Source organism: Ceratotherium simum, chromosome 24 (genome assembly GCF_057802395.1).
Source record: "Ceratotherium simum simum isolate JZ-2026a chromosome 24, ASM5780239v1, whole genome shotgun sequence".
NCBI classification, from domain to species: domain Eukaryota; kingdom Metazoa; phylum Chordata; class Mammalia; order Perissodactyla; family Rhinocerotidae; genus Ceratotherium; species Ceratotherium simum.
The window spans coordinates 12,990,589-13,003,912 of record NC_141923.1 but is presented as its reverse complement, the minus strand read 5'-3'; the positions used below and the strand labels follow the sequence as shown (position 1 = coordinate 13,003,912).

Genomic DNA, 13,324 nt, shown 5'->3' with positions numbered 1-13,324 from the left:
TGTTAAGTATCCACGTGCGGCTCTCTTCGTATTTATCTTATTTGAAGATCACTGAGCTTCTTAGATTAATGTTTTCATCAACTTGGGGAAGTTTTTGACCATTTTCTCTTCAAACATTTTTCTCCCTCCTCCCTCCCCCCACCCCCCGGGATTCCCATTACACGTATGCTGGTATGCCTGATGATGTCACACATCTCTGAGACTCTCTTCATTCTTTTTTCTTTCTATTAATTGGATGAATTCTATTGATCTGTCTCCAAGTTTCCTAATTCTTCTGCCAGCTCAAATCTGCCTTGAGCCCCTCTAGTTTTATTTACTGTACTTTTCAACTCTAGAATTTCCATTGCTTTTTATGATTGCTATCTTTTTACTGATATTCTCTACTTGATGAGCCATTTTTGTCATACTTTCCTTTAGTTCTTTGAACATATTTATGATAACTGCTTTAAAGTCTCTTGCATGCTAAGTCCTACATCTCAGACCATTTATATTGATTTTCTCCTCATATATGGTCACATTTTCCTGTTCCTTTGTGTGTCTCTTAATTTTTTGTTGAAAACTGGACATTCTAGGTAATATATTGTAGCAACTCTGTGTTCTGATCTGCCCCAGCAGGGATGTCTTTTGTTTGTATACTGTATGTATTTGTTTGTTTGTATAGTTTGTATATATTTGTTTGTTTAGTGACTTACCTGGACTAATTCAGAAGAATTTCCATCCTCAACAGAATGTTGCCACTGATGTGTCTGTTCAGTTTTTTGTTTTCTTTTTAATTTTTATTTCTAAGGCTGGTTTCCTAGAGGTTTCACCAGGTCAACACAGCTTAGCAGTCAGTCAGTGATTGGTCAGAGGTGGTGCTTCAACGTCTCAAGCCAGTGAGGCTTCTACAATTTCTTGACAGACCTGTGCCATCAGGGTGGGTTGAGGAACACATTTAAAATCCAGATAGTTTAAAAGACTGCCCTGGCTGTTAGTCTACTGAGTGTTTCAGTGTCTCCTCCGTATCTGTGTAAGACTTTGTGTTCAGCCAGAAATGAGTAGATGACTGGGGCTCTCTCCAGGAGAGCCTACATAGCCTTGCACACAGCCTTCTGGACCATCAGTGTATGTGGGAGCTTATCAAAGCCCACTATGGCTGTCTCATTACCTGGATCTCCCTGCTAAACTTCCAGCAGGCCTTCTAGTTAGTTGTTAGCACAACCGGTATTGCAACCTCGGGCAGCTGTGACATTGGCATTCTCAAATGAGCCTTCTCTTCAGGCTCCACTTCAAATCAAGTCAGCCCTCTCTGGCAGCAAAGTTGCAGGTATTCTCAGCATTCCCAGCCCTGAGAGAACTATGTCCATGGAGCTGGAGGGGGGAGGGAGGACTGGGAATTTCCCTAGGCTAAAATGTCACATAATCTCACTGTCCTTAGCCAAAGATTCATAGTTTTTCTTGGATAAATGCTTCTTAATTTCTGTTGTGCCTGTGGCTGATTTCCAGGGAGTTAACTGTTTTTCACAATTTTGCCCAATTTTATCATTGTTTTGAGGGGAGAGGATTTGCTGAGCTCCTCACTCAGCCATTTCAGAAGTCACAACACAGCCCTATTTGTTTAAAACTTCATCCTTAGCTCTGTTCAAAATTCTTGTCCTTCCTGGCCCCTGAAGCAGACTTGCTTGGTTGCACTAGAGGTTTGGAGTGGAGGCTGGAGTCTCAATCTGGTCCTCACACATCTTTTCCTTCCTTTTCAAGGAGTTAGCTCCTCTGGTGGCATTAGGGCAAGGAAGAAGGGGGAAGAAAAAGGCAAATTTTCTCACCCACTGGGCAAGGTTGTAATCTCTTCCTGTTGGTCGTGCTGTTTCTCTGGCTAATCCAGCCTGGCCTCAATGACTTCTGGGTGGTAGGTCTCTATATTCTGTCTCTTAGGGAGTGTATGTGGGAATTTTGTTGTTGTTGTTGTTGTGAGGAGGACTAGCCCTGAGCTAACATCCAATGCCAATCCTCCCCTTTTTTCTTGAGGAAGATTGGCCCTGAGCTAACATCCGTGCCCATCTTCCTCTACTTTATACAGAACGCCGCCACAGCATGCCTTGAGAAGCGGTGCGTCGGTGCGCGCCTGGGATCCGAACCTGCAAACCCCGGGCCACCAAAGCGGAGCGCACGCACTTAACCACTTGTGCCGTTGGGCCGGCCTGGGAATTCTTGAAATACTGTTTTCGGGCCCTGCCCACTGCCAATTTTTTTTTCACATGGGAGACTTGGCTCTGCTTCAACTTCTTTCATTCTCACTCCTTCAATGGTTAAGAGCATTTCTGGAGTCATACTGACCTAGGTTTGAATCCCAGATGTACTACTTACTCCCTGGGTGACCATAGGACAGTAACTAAGCCTCTCTAAATCTCAGCGTCTTCATCTGTAAAATGGGGGTATGTATTAGTCAGATATCATTAGGTAAGGCTTTGTAAGAAACAATCCCAAATCTCAGTGGTGTCTAAAAGCAAAGGTTTATTTTTCACTTATGTGACATGTTAGATGTGGGCTGCTTTACATCTCTTTTCCCTTCCAGGATCCAGGGATTCGGAGCAGCCCCATCTGGGACTGAGATGAAAGAGAGAGAGAAAAGATCAAGAGAGCTGGTGGAAATACATCATGGCTCTTAACACTTTTGCTCTGACTCGGTGAAAGGTGCTTCTGTTCACATTCTATTGGTCAAAGCAAGTCACATGATCACGCCTGACACCAGTGAGGCTGGAAAGGACACTCTTCCTACAGGATGCAGTGGAGTCACATGGCAACCAGTGGTGATGTATAATCTTAACAGAAAGAGCTACTCAATAGTTGGGAACAACAATACCACCTACCACAGGATAATGACAGTATCTTGTTGTCAGAATGAAATGAGGTGAAGCACGTCCAATGCTTAACACTGTATTCTGCACTTAATAAGGGCTCAATAACCACTAGATGCTGTTATTATTACTTCCTGGTGCTGCTGAAAGATTTCTATTCATTGGATTGGGCTAACCCTGACTAGAGAGGAAGAAAAGGAGTTGTAATTACTCCCAGTATTTAATTTGGGGACAATAAAGCATTGAGTCTAAGGGCACAGGCTTTGGAATAATACGGACTCCTTATTAGGGCAGATGATCTAAGTTACTTAACCTTTCTGAGCCTTAGTTTCCTCAACAGAAAACGAGCATCCTTGGGACTGTGTTGTAGGTTTGTTGTTAGGGCCAAATTAGCCCAATCCAGTGCACAAAATAGGTGCTGAGTATTTGTTGAATTATTGAATGAGGATTTTAGACTAATTCCAAATATTCAATGAATTGTATGTATAATATAGTTACAATACTGATGTATGGGGAAGCCCTTTACTTGCCTTTTCCATATTTTGGGTGTCAGCTCAAATGTCACTTCCTTAGAGAGACCTTCCCTGACCACACCATTTAAAATGCTTTCCCCCTCCAGTTACTTCTGCTTGTTATCTCGTCTTTACAGCTCTAGTAACGCTCTGAAATTGTCTTGTTCATTCACTGATTTATTTAATATCTGTCTCTGCTCCTGGAAAGTAAGCTGCATGAAGTCAGGGCTCTTGTTTTCTGTATGCCCACTTCCTGCCGTGGACCTCAGCGTCTTCATCCGTGCACCTACGCGGCGAAAGAGGAATGGGTAAAAGTGAACGCGGGCCTTTCCCCCTGGTTCTCAGGCCTCGCCCAACCCAGACCTCAAATTCCCTCCAGGCGGGGCACCGCCTCTGTCATCCACGTGGCCCGCAGTGGGGCCCCGCCCCTGGTGGGCGTGGCCTCCAATGTTATGCCAGCCGCGTGGAAGCCGACGTCCGTGTGGGGCGAGCTACGCCACACGCACGCAGGCGCCGCCCCCGCCCCGCCGCAGGCGGAAGAAGGGCGTGGCCGGGCGTGAGGACCCTGCAGCTGCCGGTGCCGCCGCCTGAGTCGCCTGCAGGTGGCTGTTCTCGTCTACAGGCTGCTCAGGCAGCTCGGAAGCCACTCTGTTTTGGGGTCCTCGCCGCCCTTCCACGTCTCCCGGAAGCGGAGGCGGGCCGCCGCAGGTCTGGGACCCGGTCTGCTCAGCCTGGGCCCTCTCCCGGGCGGCCGCTGAGGGAGGGGGCGGCCCAGGAGGGCGACCAGGCCGCGGTGCGGCGGCTCCAGAGTCCTCAGGTGAGGCGGCGGCGTCGAGGGCTCAGTGGGCCGGACGGGTCCGCTTGGGGCGTTAACGGCCTTAGGCGCGGGGGCGGTGTCCCCTTAGCGGGGACTCTGGTCTCTCTGCCCTGTTGGGCGTGAGGAATGGGGCAGGAGAGCCCCCTGGGCCTCCGCCGACGTTGTTTAGTGCTCCCCGCTTTTCCTCCATCCCCCCACCCCCAGTGTGGTTTGGCCGCTGTTCCTCCTCCGGAGGTCAACGAGCTGGGTAGGGAGTGAAGTGGGGGTCCGATCGCCCACTTGGGATCCTCTGATGACACTCCCTGGGACCGACCGACTGACCCCCAGCCTCCCTTCCTGTATGTTGACGCCTGGCCTTCAAGCCGGCCCTGCCACCGCCGTCTGCAGACCCACCCCCATCCCACGCATCGCACCCCCTCTCCGCCTCCGTGTGGGCCCTTTCCTGGGGCAGTGCCTGAGGAGTTCTTTGAGGGCTTTGTACCTCTGAAGTCCGTTCGAGATGTTTGTCAACGGGGCAAGTGCCCAGGGCACGTCTTAGTATTTGTTTAATTGGGTAATCAACATTAAGCCACAGGCTTTAAGTTTTTTTTTTTTTTTTTTAAAGATTTTATTTATTCATTTTTTTCCCCCCAAAGCCCCAGTAGATAGCCGTATGTCATAGGTTCACATCCCTCTAGTTGCTGTACGTGGGACCCGGCCTCGCGTTGGACGGAGAAGTGGTGCCCCGGGGCGTGCCCGGGATCCGAACCCGGGCCGCCAGCATCAGAGCGCGCACTCTTAACCGCCAAGCCACGGAGCCGGCCCACAGGCTTTAAGTTTTAAAGCCTTATTAACTTTAAATTGGCAGGCGAGGTATACGGAATTAATGTGTTTTGATTGCTTTATTAGGAGAGGTAATTTGCCCCCCAATCATCAGCAGTGTTTACTTAAGAGTAATTCTTTATGTCTGTAGAGAGTTTTATATGTTGCAAAGCACTTCATCTTCATTTTCGTTTGATTTCCCATAAACTCTGTGAAATACGCAGACACATAAGAGTCCCATTTTGTAAGGAACAGGTTTAGAGGTTGTTTCTTGTTGAGGTTACTCAACAAGAGTAGTTGTTGTACTGAGGCTAGATGGGGAAGGCGGGAGTTAAAAAGTGGGTTGGCTGACTTACATTTGAGGATTTGAGCTGCCATCTCAACTCTGGGGTCTTTCTAAACTTTTTCTCCATTTGTGAAAAAAAGTGCTACCTACCACATAATGTGGTTGTGAAAATTATGTGTGATAAAGATGATGTTTGCAGTAGTCTAACACATAAAAACTAATTCCATTCAGCAGTATTTATGGGTGCCTACCCTGTGCTAGGTGCTGGGAATTCATTGGTGAGCAAAACAGACATGGCCTTAATCCACCTACTGGCCTCCCCGCCTTCCCCAATAGGAGAGACAGAAAAAAAAAGAAACATAATTACAAAACATGAAGGGCTGTGAGGGAGAATAGCAGTGTTAACAGAGAATGATAGAACCTAATTTAGATGAAAAGAAAGAGAATTATTTTTGGAGTAGATGACATTCAAGTGAAAACTAAGAACAAGAAAGAGTTAACTATGAAAGAGTGTTCCAGGCAAAAGGAACGGGTGTGTACGTTCAAGAAATGATTGTTTACTTTTTTATACAGTACTCTTCTGTGTCATAAGGACCAATTACCTCATCGTTATTCTGATTCATTGTGTCACGTCAAAAGTACTCAAATATATGTATCAGATGAATGGCTATGCCATCATATTTTTAAATTCTGAACCTAGCTTATTGTGCACATAGTAGGTACTGAGTGTTTAAATTGTTGAAAGTGTACTTTAGACAGATTATGTACGTGCACACCTAATAATAGTGTTGCATTTTAACGTGAAGATAGTTTTTTTATTAATCAGAAGTTTCTTTAAGTTTTAGGACCTTAAAACGAACTTCGGGGAATTATTGTTTTTATTTGGTTGTACTGGGATTTTGCCATATTAGTTCATTGCTATTTGGATGCTTTTGCTACCTTAACGTTTACTCTTTGTTGAAATAGGAGTAGTAACAATAGCCGTAGTTGTGAGTATAGTAATAGTAACTACTAAAATGAGTGCCTGCTGTGTGCCAGGCATTTCGCGAAGTGTTTTTTATATATTATTTCATCTTAAAACCATCCTATAATGTAAGTACACGTATTTTCCTCATTTTCTAGGTGAAGTTTCTCAGTTTTGGTTAAGTAGTTTGCTCAAGGTTACATAGCTAGTAAGAGGCAGGGTTAGCCTTTCAATCCAGGACTGTCTGACTCCAGACCCTGGTGTTAACCACTGCCCTCTGCTGTTATGCCACACTGATCACTTTATGTTCTTTTTACAGGTTCACCAATAGGATTATTCTGTTTCCATCATGTCTTGGTTTGCTGATCTTGCTGGAAAGGCAGAAGATCTTTTAAACCGTGTTGATCAAGGGGCTGCAACAGCTCTCAGTAGAAAAGAGAACACCAGCAACATCATCTATAGTAAAAATACTGACTATTCTGAACTTCACCAGCAAAATACGGATTTGACTTATCAGACTGGACCTAAAGCTACTTATATTTCCTCAGCAGCTGATAACATTAGAAATCAAAAAGCCACCATCTTAGCTGGCACTGCAAATGTGAAAGTAGGATCCAGGACATCAGTGGAGGCCTCCCATCCTGTTGAAAACACATCTGTTCCTAGGCCTTCCTCCCAGTTTGTTCGAAGAAAAAAGTCAGAGCCTGATGATGAGCTGCTGTTTGATTTTCTTAATAGTTCACAGAAGGAGCCTACTGGGAGGGTGGAAATCAAAAAAGAAAGGGGCAAGACACCTGTCCTTCAGAGTTCTCGGACAACAAGTGTCAGTTCTCTGAGCACCAGCGCAACCACCACCAAAACCAATGAAGAAAATCCTTCTGGGAGCCAAAGTCATGGTAGTTCATCAGTCTTCTGTTTCTTTTAGAGTTAAGCAAATTGGATGTATCATCATAGTCTAAAATATCCTGGTAGTGTGTCTCATTCCCTCTTTTGTTACCTGCCTCACTGGTCTAAGGGCAGGCTCTCTGAAATGTGTGGTGTAAACAAGGGAGACAGCATCGAATACTATTAGCCAATGTACAGTTATAGTAGGGACCTTTGAATGTTGTCGGTAGGGTAACCTTACCCAGCCCAGCATCGAGAAATTATGTGCAAAATGATTCTCTAAGATATTTTAAGATACAAAACAGACAATTTTGAAATCTGAAAGAAGACATATAATTTTGGATTTGGGATTATCTCAATTTATTTATTTTTGTCATTGGGATTATAAAAATGATAGGAGGTTGTACTTCACATATATTCTGGATTGTGAGTTTTTTTGGGTTTTTTTTCCTGCATCCCCCGGAAGTAGAGCTGAAAGACTAAACTTTGATCTAAGTTGAAAGATTGAAGGCATTGACCTAGTAGTGAAGTAAGAGTTTAGAATTCTGGTTTTCAATTGTTTGATTTGCTGTGAAATTACCTCTCAATGTACATCTTCTCACCTACAGAAATGAGATTAATATGGTAATGTGGCTAATTCAAGTACCTACTAACCATTTTAAAATAGCAGTAAACATGATAGGTTCTTGCTGGGGTTCCTTATAAAATTGATGATTAATGGAAGCTTGTTATGTTTTTAAATGTTATAGCTTCTCTGACAATCTTGACTGTTAGTGAATAAAATCTGTCTTGTATCTTCAAGATAAAGTCGTAAAGAGGCAAGGGTTTTGGGCTTTCAAGAGAGGAGCATGCAGTAGCAGTTGATTAATTATGTACACGACTCCTAAATTTCTTCTCAACTATCTTTTGATTAATTCTACAAACATTTATTGAGAACCTACTGGGTGCCAGGATACAGAAATGAATGGGTCAGGTCTAGTGGGTGAGATAGACACGTAAACAGATAGTTTATATACAGTGTAGTAGATGCAGTAATTGAGGTGTCAGTGTTGTGGAAGCATAAAGGAGAAAGTAATTGCCTCAGGTATTCAGTTAAAGATTCATAGAGGTCTGTAACTTGAGCTGGGTCTTAAAGAATAAATAGGAGTTTTTCAGGTGAAAAAGAGAGGTTGGAGACAGCAGTCAGTGCAGAAATTCTTTAAAAGTCTGGTGGACATAGTCCTGCGAATAGTGAGTGTGAGGTGGACAGCAGTGAAGAAAATGAAGCTAGCAAAGAAAGTTGGGACCTGTTTGTGAAGGCCCTTGTATGCTGCTATTTACTTGTTTCAACTCATTATTCCTGTCAATCATTCTTTCTTGAAGGGTGGTCCCTGGACAACTTGCATTAGAATCACTTGTGTAATTAATAAGAAATGAATTATCGAATTATTTTATTGATTAATAAAAAATGAATTATTATTAATAAAAAATGAATTATTCAGATTTCCTGAATCAGATTTTCTGGGGATGGACCCAGGGCATCTGAATTTTTTCGTTCTCCAGGTGGTTGCTAGGCCAATAAAAGTTGAAAGTGCTGTAGCAATGTGATGCTAATAGAGGTCTTTTAAGCTCAAGTTGACATGAGTTATTTTTCTACTTTTAAGGAAAACAGCTTACATTTAATTGTGAAGGATAGATCAAAGAAAACCTGGTTGACCGGGAAATGAGTTAGAACCAGTCAATACATGGGAGTTATAAAAATTAAATTTTGTTTCTCTAGGGCAGGGTTTCTCAATCTTGGGACTATTGACATTTTGGGCCAAATAATTCTCCACTGTGGGAGGCTGTCCTGTCCTTTGTAGGATGTTCAGCAGATTCCCTGGCCTCTTTTTTGCTTTGCTTTGTTTTGTTTTGTTTTGAGGAAGATTGGCCCCGCGCTAACATCTGTTGCCAATCGTTCCTCTTTTTTTCTCCCCAAAGCCACAGTACATAGTTGTGTATCACTGTTGTAGAGTTGTAGCTCTTCTGTATGCGACGCTGCCTCAGCATGGCTTGATGAGCGGTGAGCAGGTCCGAGCTCAGGATCCGAACTGGTGAACCCTGGCCGCCAACGCGGATCGCACGGAGTTAACTGCTGCGTCACTGGGCCAGCCCCTCCCTGGCCTCTTAAACCATTAGCAACCCCAGTTGTGACCACCAAAAATGTCTTAATGTGTTGCCAGATGTCCCTAGGGGGGCAACATAGCCCCAGATTGAAAACCATTGCCCTTGGGGCCGGCCCTGTGGCTTGGTGGTTAAGTGCGCGCGCTGCGATGCTGGTGGCCCGGGTTCGGATCCCGGGTGCGCATCGAGGCACCACTTCTCCGTTCATCCTGAGGCCGAGTCCCGCATACAGCAACTGGAGGGATGTGCAGCTACGACATACAACTATCCACTGGGGCTTTGGGGGGAAAAAATAAAATAAATAAAATCTTAAAAAAAAAAAATTAAAAAAAGAAAACCATTGCCCTAGGATGCCTAGAAATGAAATTGCTGAGTTGTAGGGTGTGACGATGTTCAACTACACTAGTTATGAATGCCAGTGTTGTTTTCTGAAGAGGTGGTATCAATTTATGCTTCACCGTCTGCGGTTAAGAGTTCCTTTTGCTCTGCATTCTCACCAACACTTGATATTTTCAATATGACTTTTTATGTTTTGCTAATCAGATGTGAAAAGGTTTGTCATTATTTTTTACTTCTCTCATTACTAATGAGGTTGAGCATCTTTTCAAATATTTGACTATTCAGGTTTCATCTTGTGGGAAGTGCCTAGTGAAGTCTTTTGGTTAATTTTTTCCAATGGATCATTTGTCTTTTTCCTTATTTTTTTTTTTTAAAGATTTTATTTATTTATTTTTTTCCCCCCCAAAGCTCCAGTAGATAGTTGTATGTCATAGCTGCACATCCTTCTAGTTGCTGTATGTGGGACGCGGCCTCAGCATGGCCGGAGAAGCGGTGCGTCGGTGCAAGCCCGGGATCCGAACCTGGGCCGCCAGCAGCGGAGCACGCCCACTTAACCGCTAAGCCACGGGCCGGCCCCTGTCTTTTTCCTTATTGATTCATAGATATTCTTTATATATTCTAGATGGTAATTCTTTCTCATCCTCCTCCAGTTTTACCCCTCTAAGGTATCTCAATGAATAGAGTTCTTTTTTTGTGTGTGAGGAAGATCAGCCCTGAGCTAACATCTGCCAATCCTCTTTTTTTTTGCTGAGGAAGGTTGGCCCTGAGCTAACATCCGTGCCCATCTTCCACTTTATATGGGACGCCACCACAGCATAGCTTGACAAGCGGGGTGTCTGTGCGCTCCCAGGATCCAAACCTGCGAACTCTGGGCTGCTGAAGCAGAGCGCGCGGACTTAACCGCTTGCACCACAGGGCCAGCCCCGTTTTCGTTTTTAATGTAAATATTTAAGACTATAAATGTCCTTCTAAATACTAGTTTAGATACAGTCATGCGCGGCATAATGGTATATCAGTCAATGACAGGCTGCATGTATGACGGTGGTCCCATGAGATTAGTACCATGTAGCCTAGGTGTATAATAGGCTGTACCATCTAGGTTTACGTAAGTACATTCTATGATGTTTGCACGACTTGCCTAATGACACGTTTCTCAGAATGTATCCCTGTTGTTAAGCGATATGTGACTTTATATTCCACAGGTTTGGTTATATACTGTATTTGTTTTGGAAATTTCAAACATACCAAAGTAGGAATTGACAACTCCCCTGCCCTATTACCTGTTATCCAGCTACAGTAATCAACAGCTCATAGCCATTTTTGTTTCATTCATACCTTCCCATTTTCCATCCCTTGCTTTGCCTCTACCCTCCACAGAATTATTTTGAAGCAAATCAGAGATCTCATGCCATTTCTTTTATGAATATTTCATTTCATTACCCTAAAAAATACAAGCTTTAAAAGCAAACATCCACACTACTGTCACCTTAAAAATTTAGTAATTCCTTATTATCATCTAGTACCTAGTGTTCAAATTTCCATTTGTCTCATAATTTTTTTTTCACATGTATCAAAATGCACAACAGGCAAATGGCTGTACCTTATGTAACCCACGCCTTTATTATGATAAGGAACATTTTCTTTGCCCAGAAAGTTCCTCATGTCTCTTTCCAGTTAATCTCCCCACCCCATCCCTCCAAGCACCACTGTTCTGATTTTTTTACCTTAGATTAGTTTATGTCTGTTCTAAAACTTCATATAAATGGAATCATGTAGTATGTACACTTTCATATCTGATTTCTTCTACTCAACACATTAGTGAGATTCGTCCATGTTATTGGGTATATCAATAGTTTGTTCTTTTTTTATTGTTCTGTATTCTGTTATCCACCATTTATCTGTTTGTTTTTTAATGGACATTGGGATTGTTTTCAGTTTTTGGTTATTGTGAATAAAGCTACTATGAACATTTTTGTACAGTACTTGCCTTTTTGTAGGAAAATGTTTTCATTTCTTTTGGTTAAATACCTAGGAGTGGAATCATTGGGTCAAATGGTAGGTGCATGTTTAATTTCATAAGAAACTGTGGGGCTGGCCCCGTGGCTTAGCGGTTAAGTGCTCGCGCTCTGCTGCTGGTGGCCCGGGTTCAGATCCCGGGCACACACTGACGCACCGCTTCTCCGGCCAAGCTGAGGCCGTGTCCCACATACAGCAACTAGAAGGATGTGCAGCTACGACATACAACTATCTACTGGGGCTTTGGGGGGAAAATAAATAAATAAATAAAATTATTTAAAAAAAAAAACTGTGAAACCTTTTTCCACAGTGGTTATACCATTTTATAGTTCCACCAGCAATCTATGATAGTTCCAGTTGTTCCATATCTTCGCCAGCATTTGTTGTTGTCTTTTTTTTTATTGAGGTCATAATAGTTTATAACATTGTGAAGTTTTAGTTGTACATTATTATTTGTCAGTCACCATATAAATGTTCCCCTTTACCCCTTATGCCCACTCCCCAACCCCCTTTCCCTCTGGTAACCACTAGTCTGTTCTCTTTGTCCATGTGTTAGTTTATCTTCCACATCTGAATGAGATCATACAGTGCTTGTCTTTCTCTCTCTGGCTTATTTCACTTAACATAATACCCTCAAGGTCCATCCATGTTGTTGTGAATGGGACAATTTGGGGTTTTTTTAATGGCTCAGTAGTATTCCATTATATATATGCCACATCTTTATCCATTCGTCAGTCACTGGGCACTTGGGTTGCTTCCACGTCTTGGCTGTTGTGAATGATGCTGTGGTGAACATAGGGGTGCATAAGTCTCTTTGAATTGTTGATTTCAAGTTCTTGGGATAAATACCCAGTAGTGGGATAGCTGGGTTGTACCGTATTTCTATTTTTAATTGTTTTGAGAAATCTCCTACTGTTTTCCATAGTGGCTGTACCAGTTTGTATTCCCACCAGCAGTGTATGAGGGTTCCCTTTTCTCCACAGCCTCTCCAGCATTTGTTATTTTTTTGTCTTGGTGAGTAAAGTGATATCTCAGTGTAGTTTTTTTTTTTTTTTTAATAATTTTATTTATTTATTTTTTTCCCCCCAAAGCCCCAGTAGATAGTTGTATGTCATAGCTGCACATCCTTCTAGTTGCTGTATGTGGGACGCCATGTATGTGGGACGCGGCCTCAGCATGGCCAGAGAAGTGGTGCGTCAGTGCGCACCCGGGATCCGAACCCGGGCCGCCAGCAGCAGAGCTCGAGCACTTAACCGCTAAGCCACGGGGCTGGCCCATCAGTGTAGTTTTGATTTGCATTTCCCTGATGATTAGTGATGTTGAACATCTTTTCATGTGTATATTGGCCATCTGTATATCTTCTTTGGAAAAATGTCTGTTCAGATCTTCTGCCCATTTTTTGATTGGGTTGTTTGGTTTTTGTTGTTGAGTTGTGTGTGTTCTTTATATATTTTGGAGATTAACCCCTTGTCGGATATGTGATTTGCAAATATTTTCTCCCATTTGATGGGTTGTCTTTTCATTTTGTTGCTGGTTTCCTTTGCCTTGCAGAAGCTCTTTAGTCTGATGAAGTCCCACTTGTTTATTTTTTCTTTTGTTCCCCTTGCCTGAGTAGACATGGTATTTGAAAGGATCCTTCTAAGACTGAAGTCAAAGAGTGTACTGCCTGTATTTTCTTCTAGGAATTTAGGTGTTGTCTTTTTATTTATTTATTTATTTAATTTATTT

General features: G+C 43.0%; 1 protein-coding gene across 1 annotated transcript in view; it reads left to right on the top strand.

The window, feature by feature from the left end:
* Positions 1–3,993: 3,993 nt before the first annotated feature.
* GOLGA5 (golgin A5) overlaps positions 3,994–13,324 on the top strand; it is a 36,480-nt gene continuing 27,149 nt past the window's right edge. The window contains exons 1-2 of the mRNA XM_004434216.3: positions 3,994–4,163; positions 6,534–7,110. Of these exons, the coding sequence (XP_004434273.1) occupies positions 6,564–7,110 (547 nt within the window). The 5' untranslated portion in view covers positions 3,994–4,163; positions 6,534–6,563. The remainder of the gene's footprint in view (positions 4,164–6,533; positions 7,111–13,324) is intronic.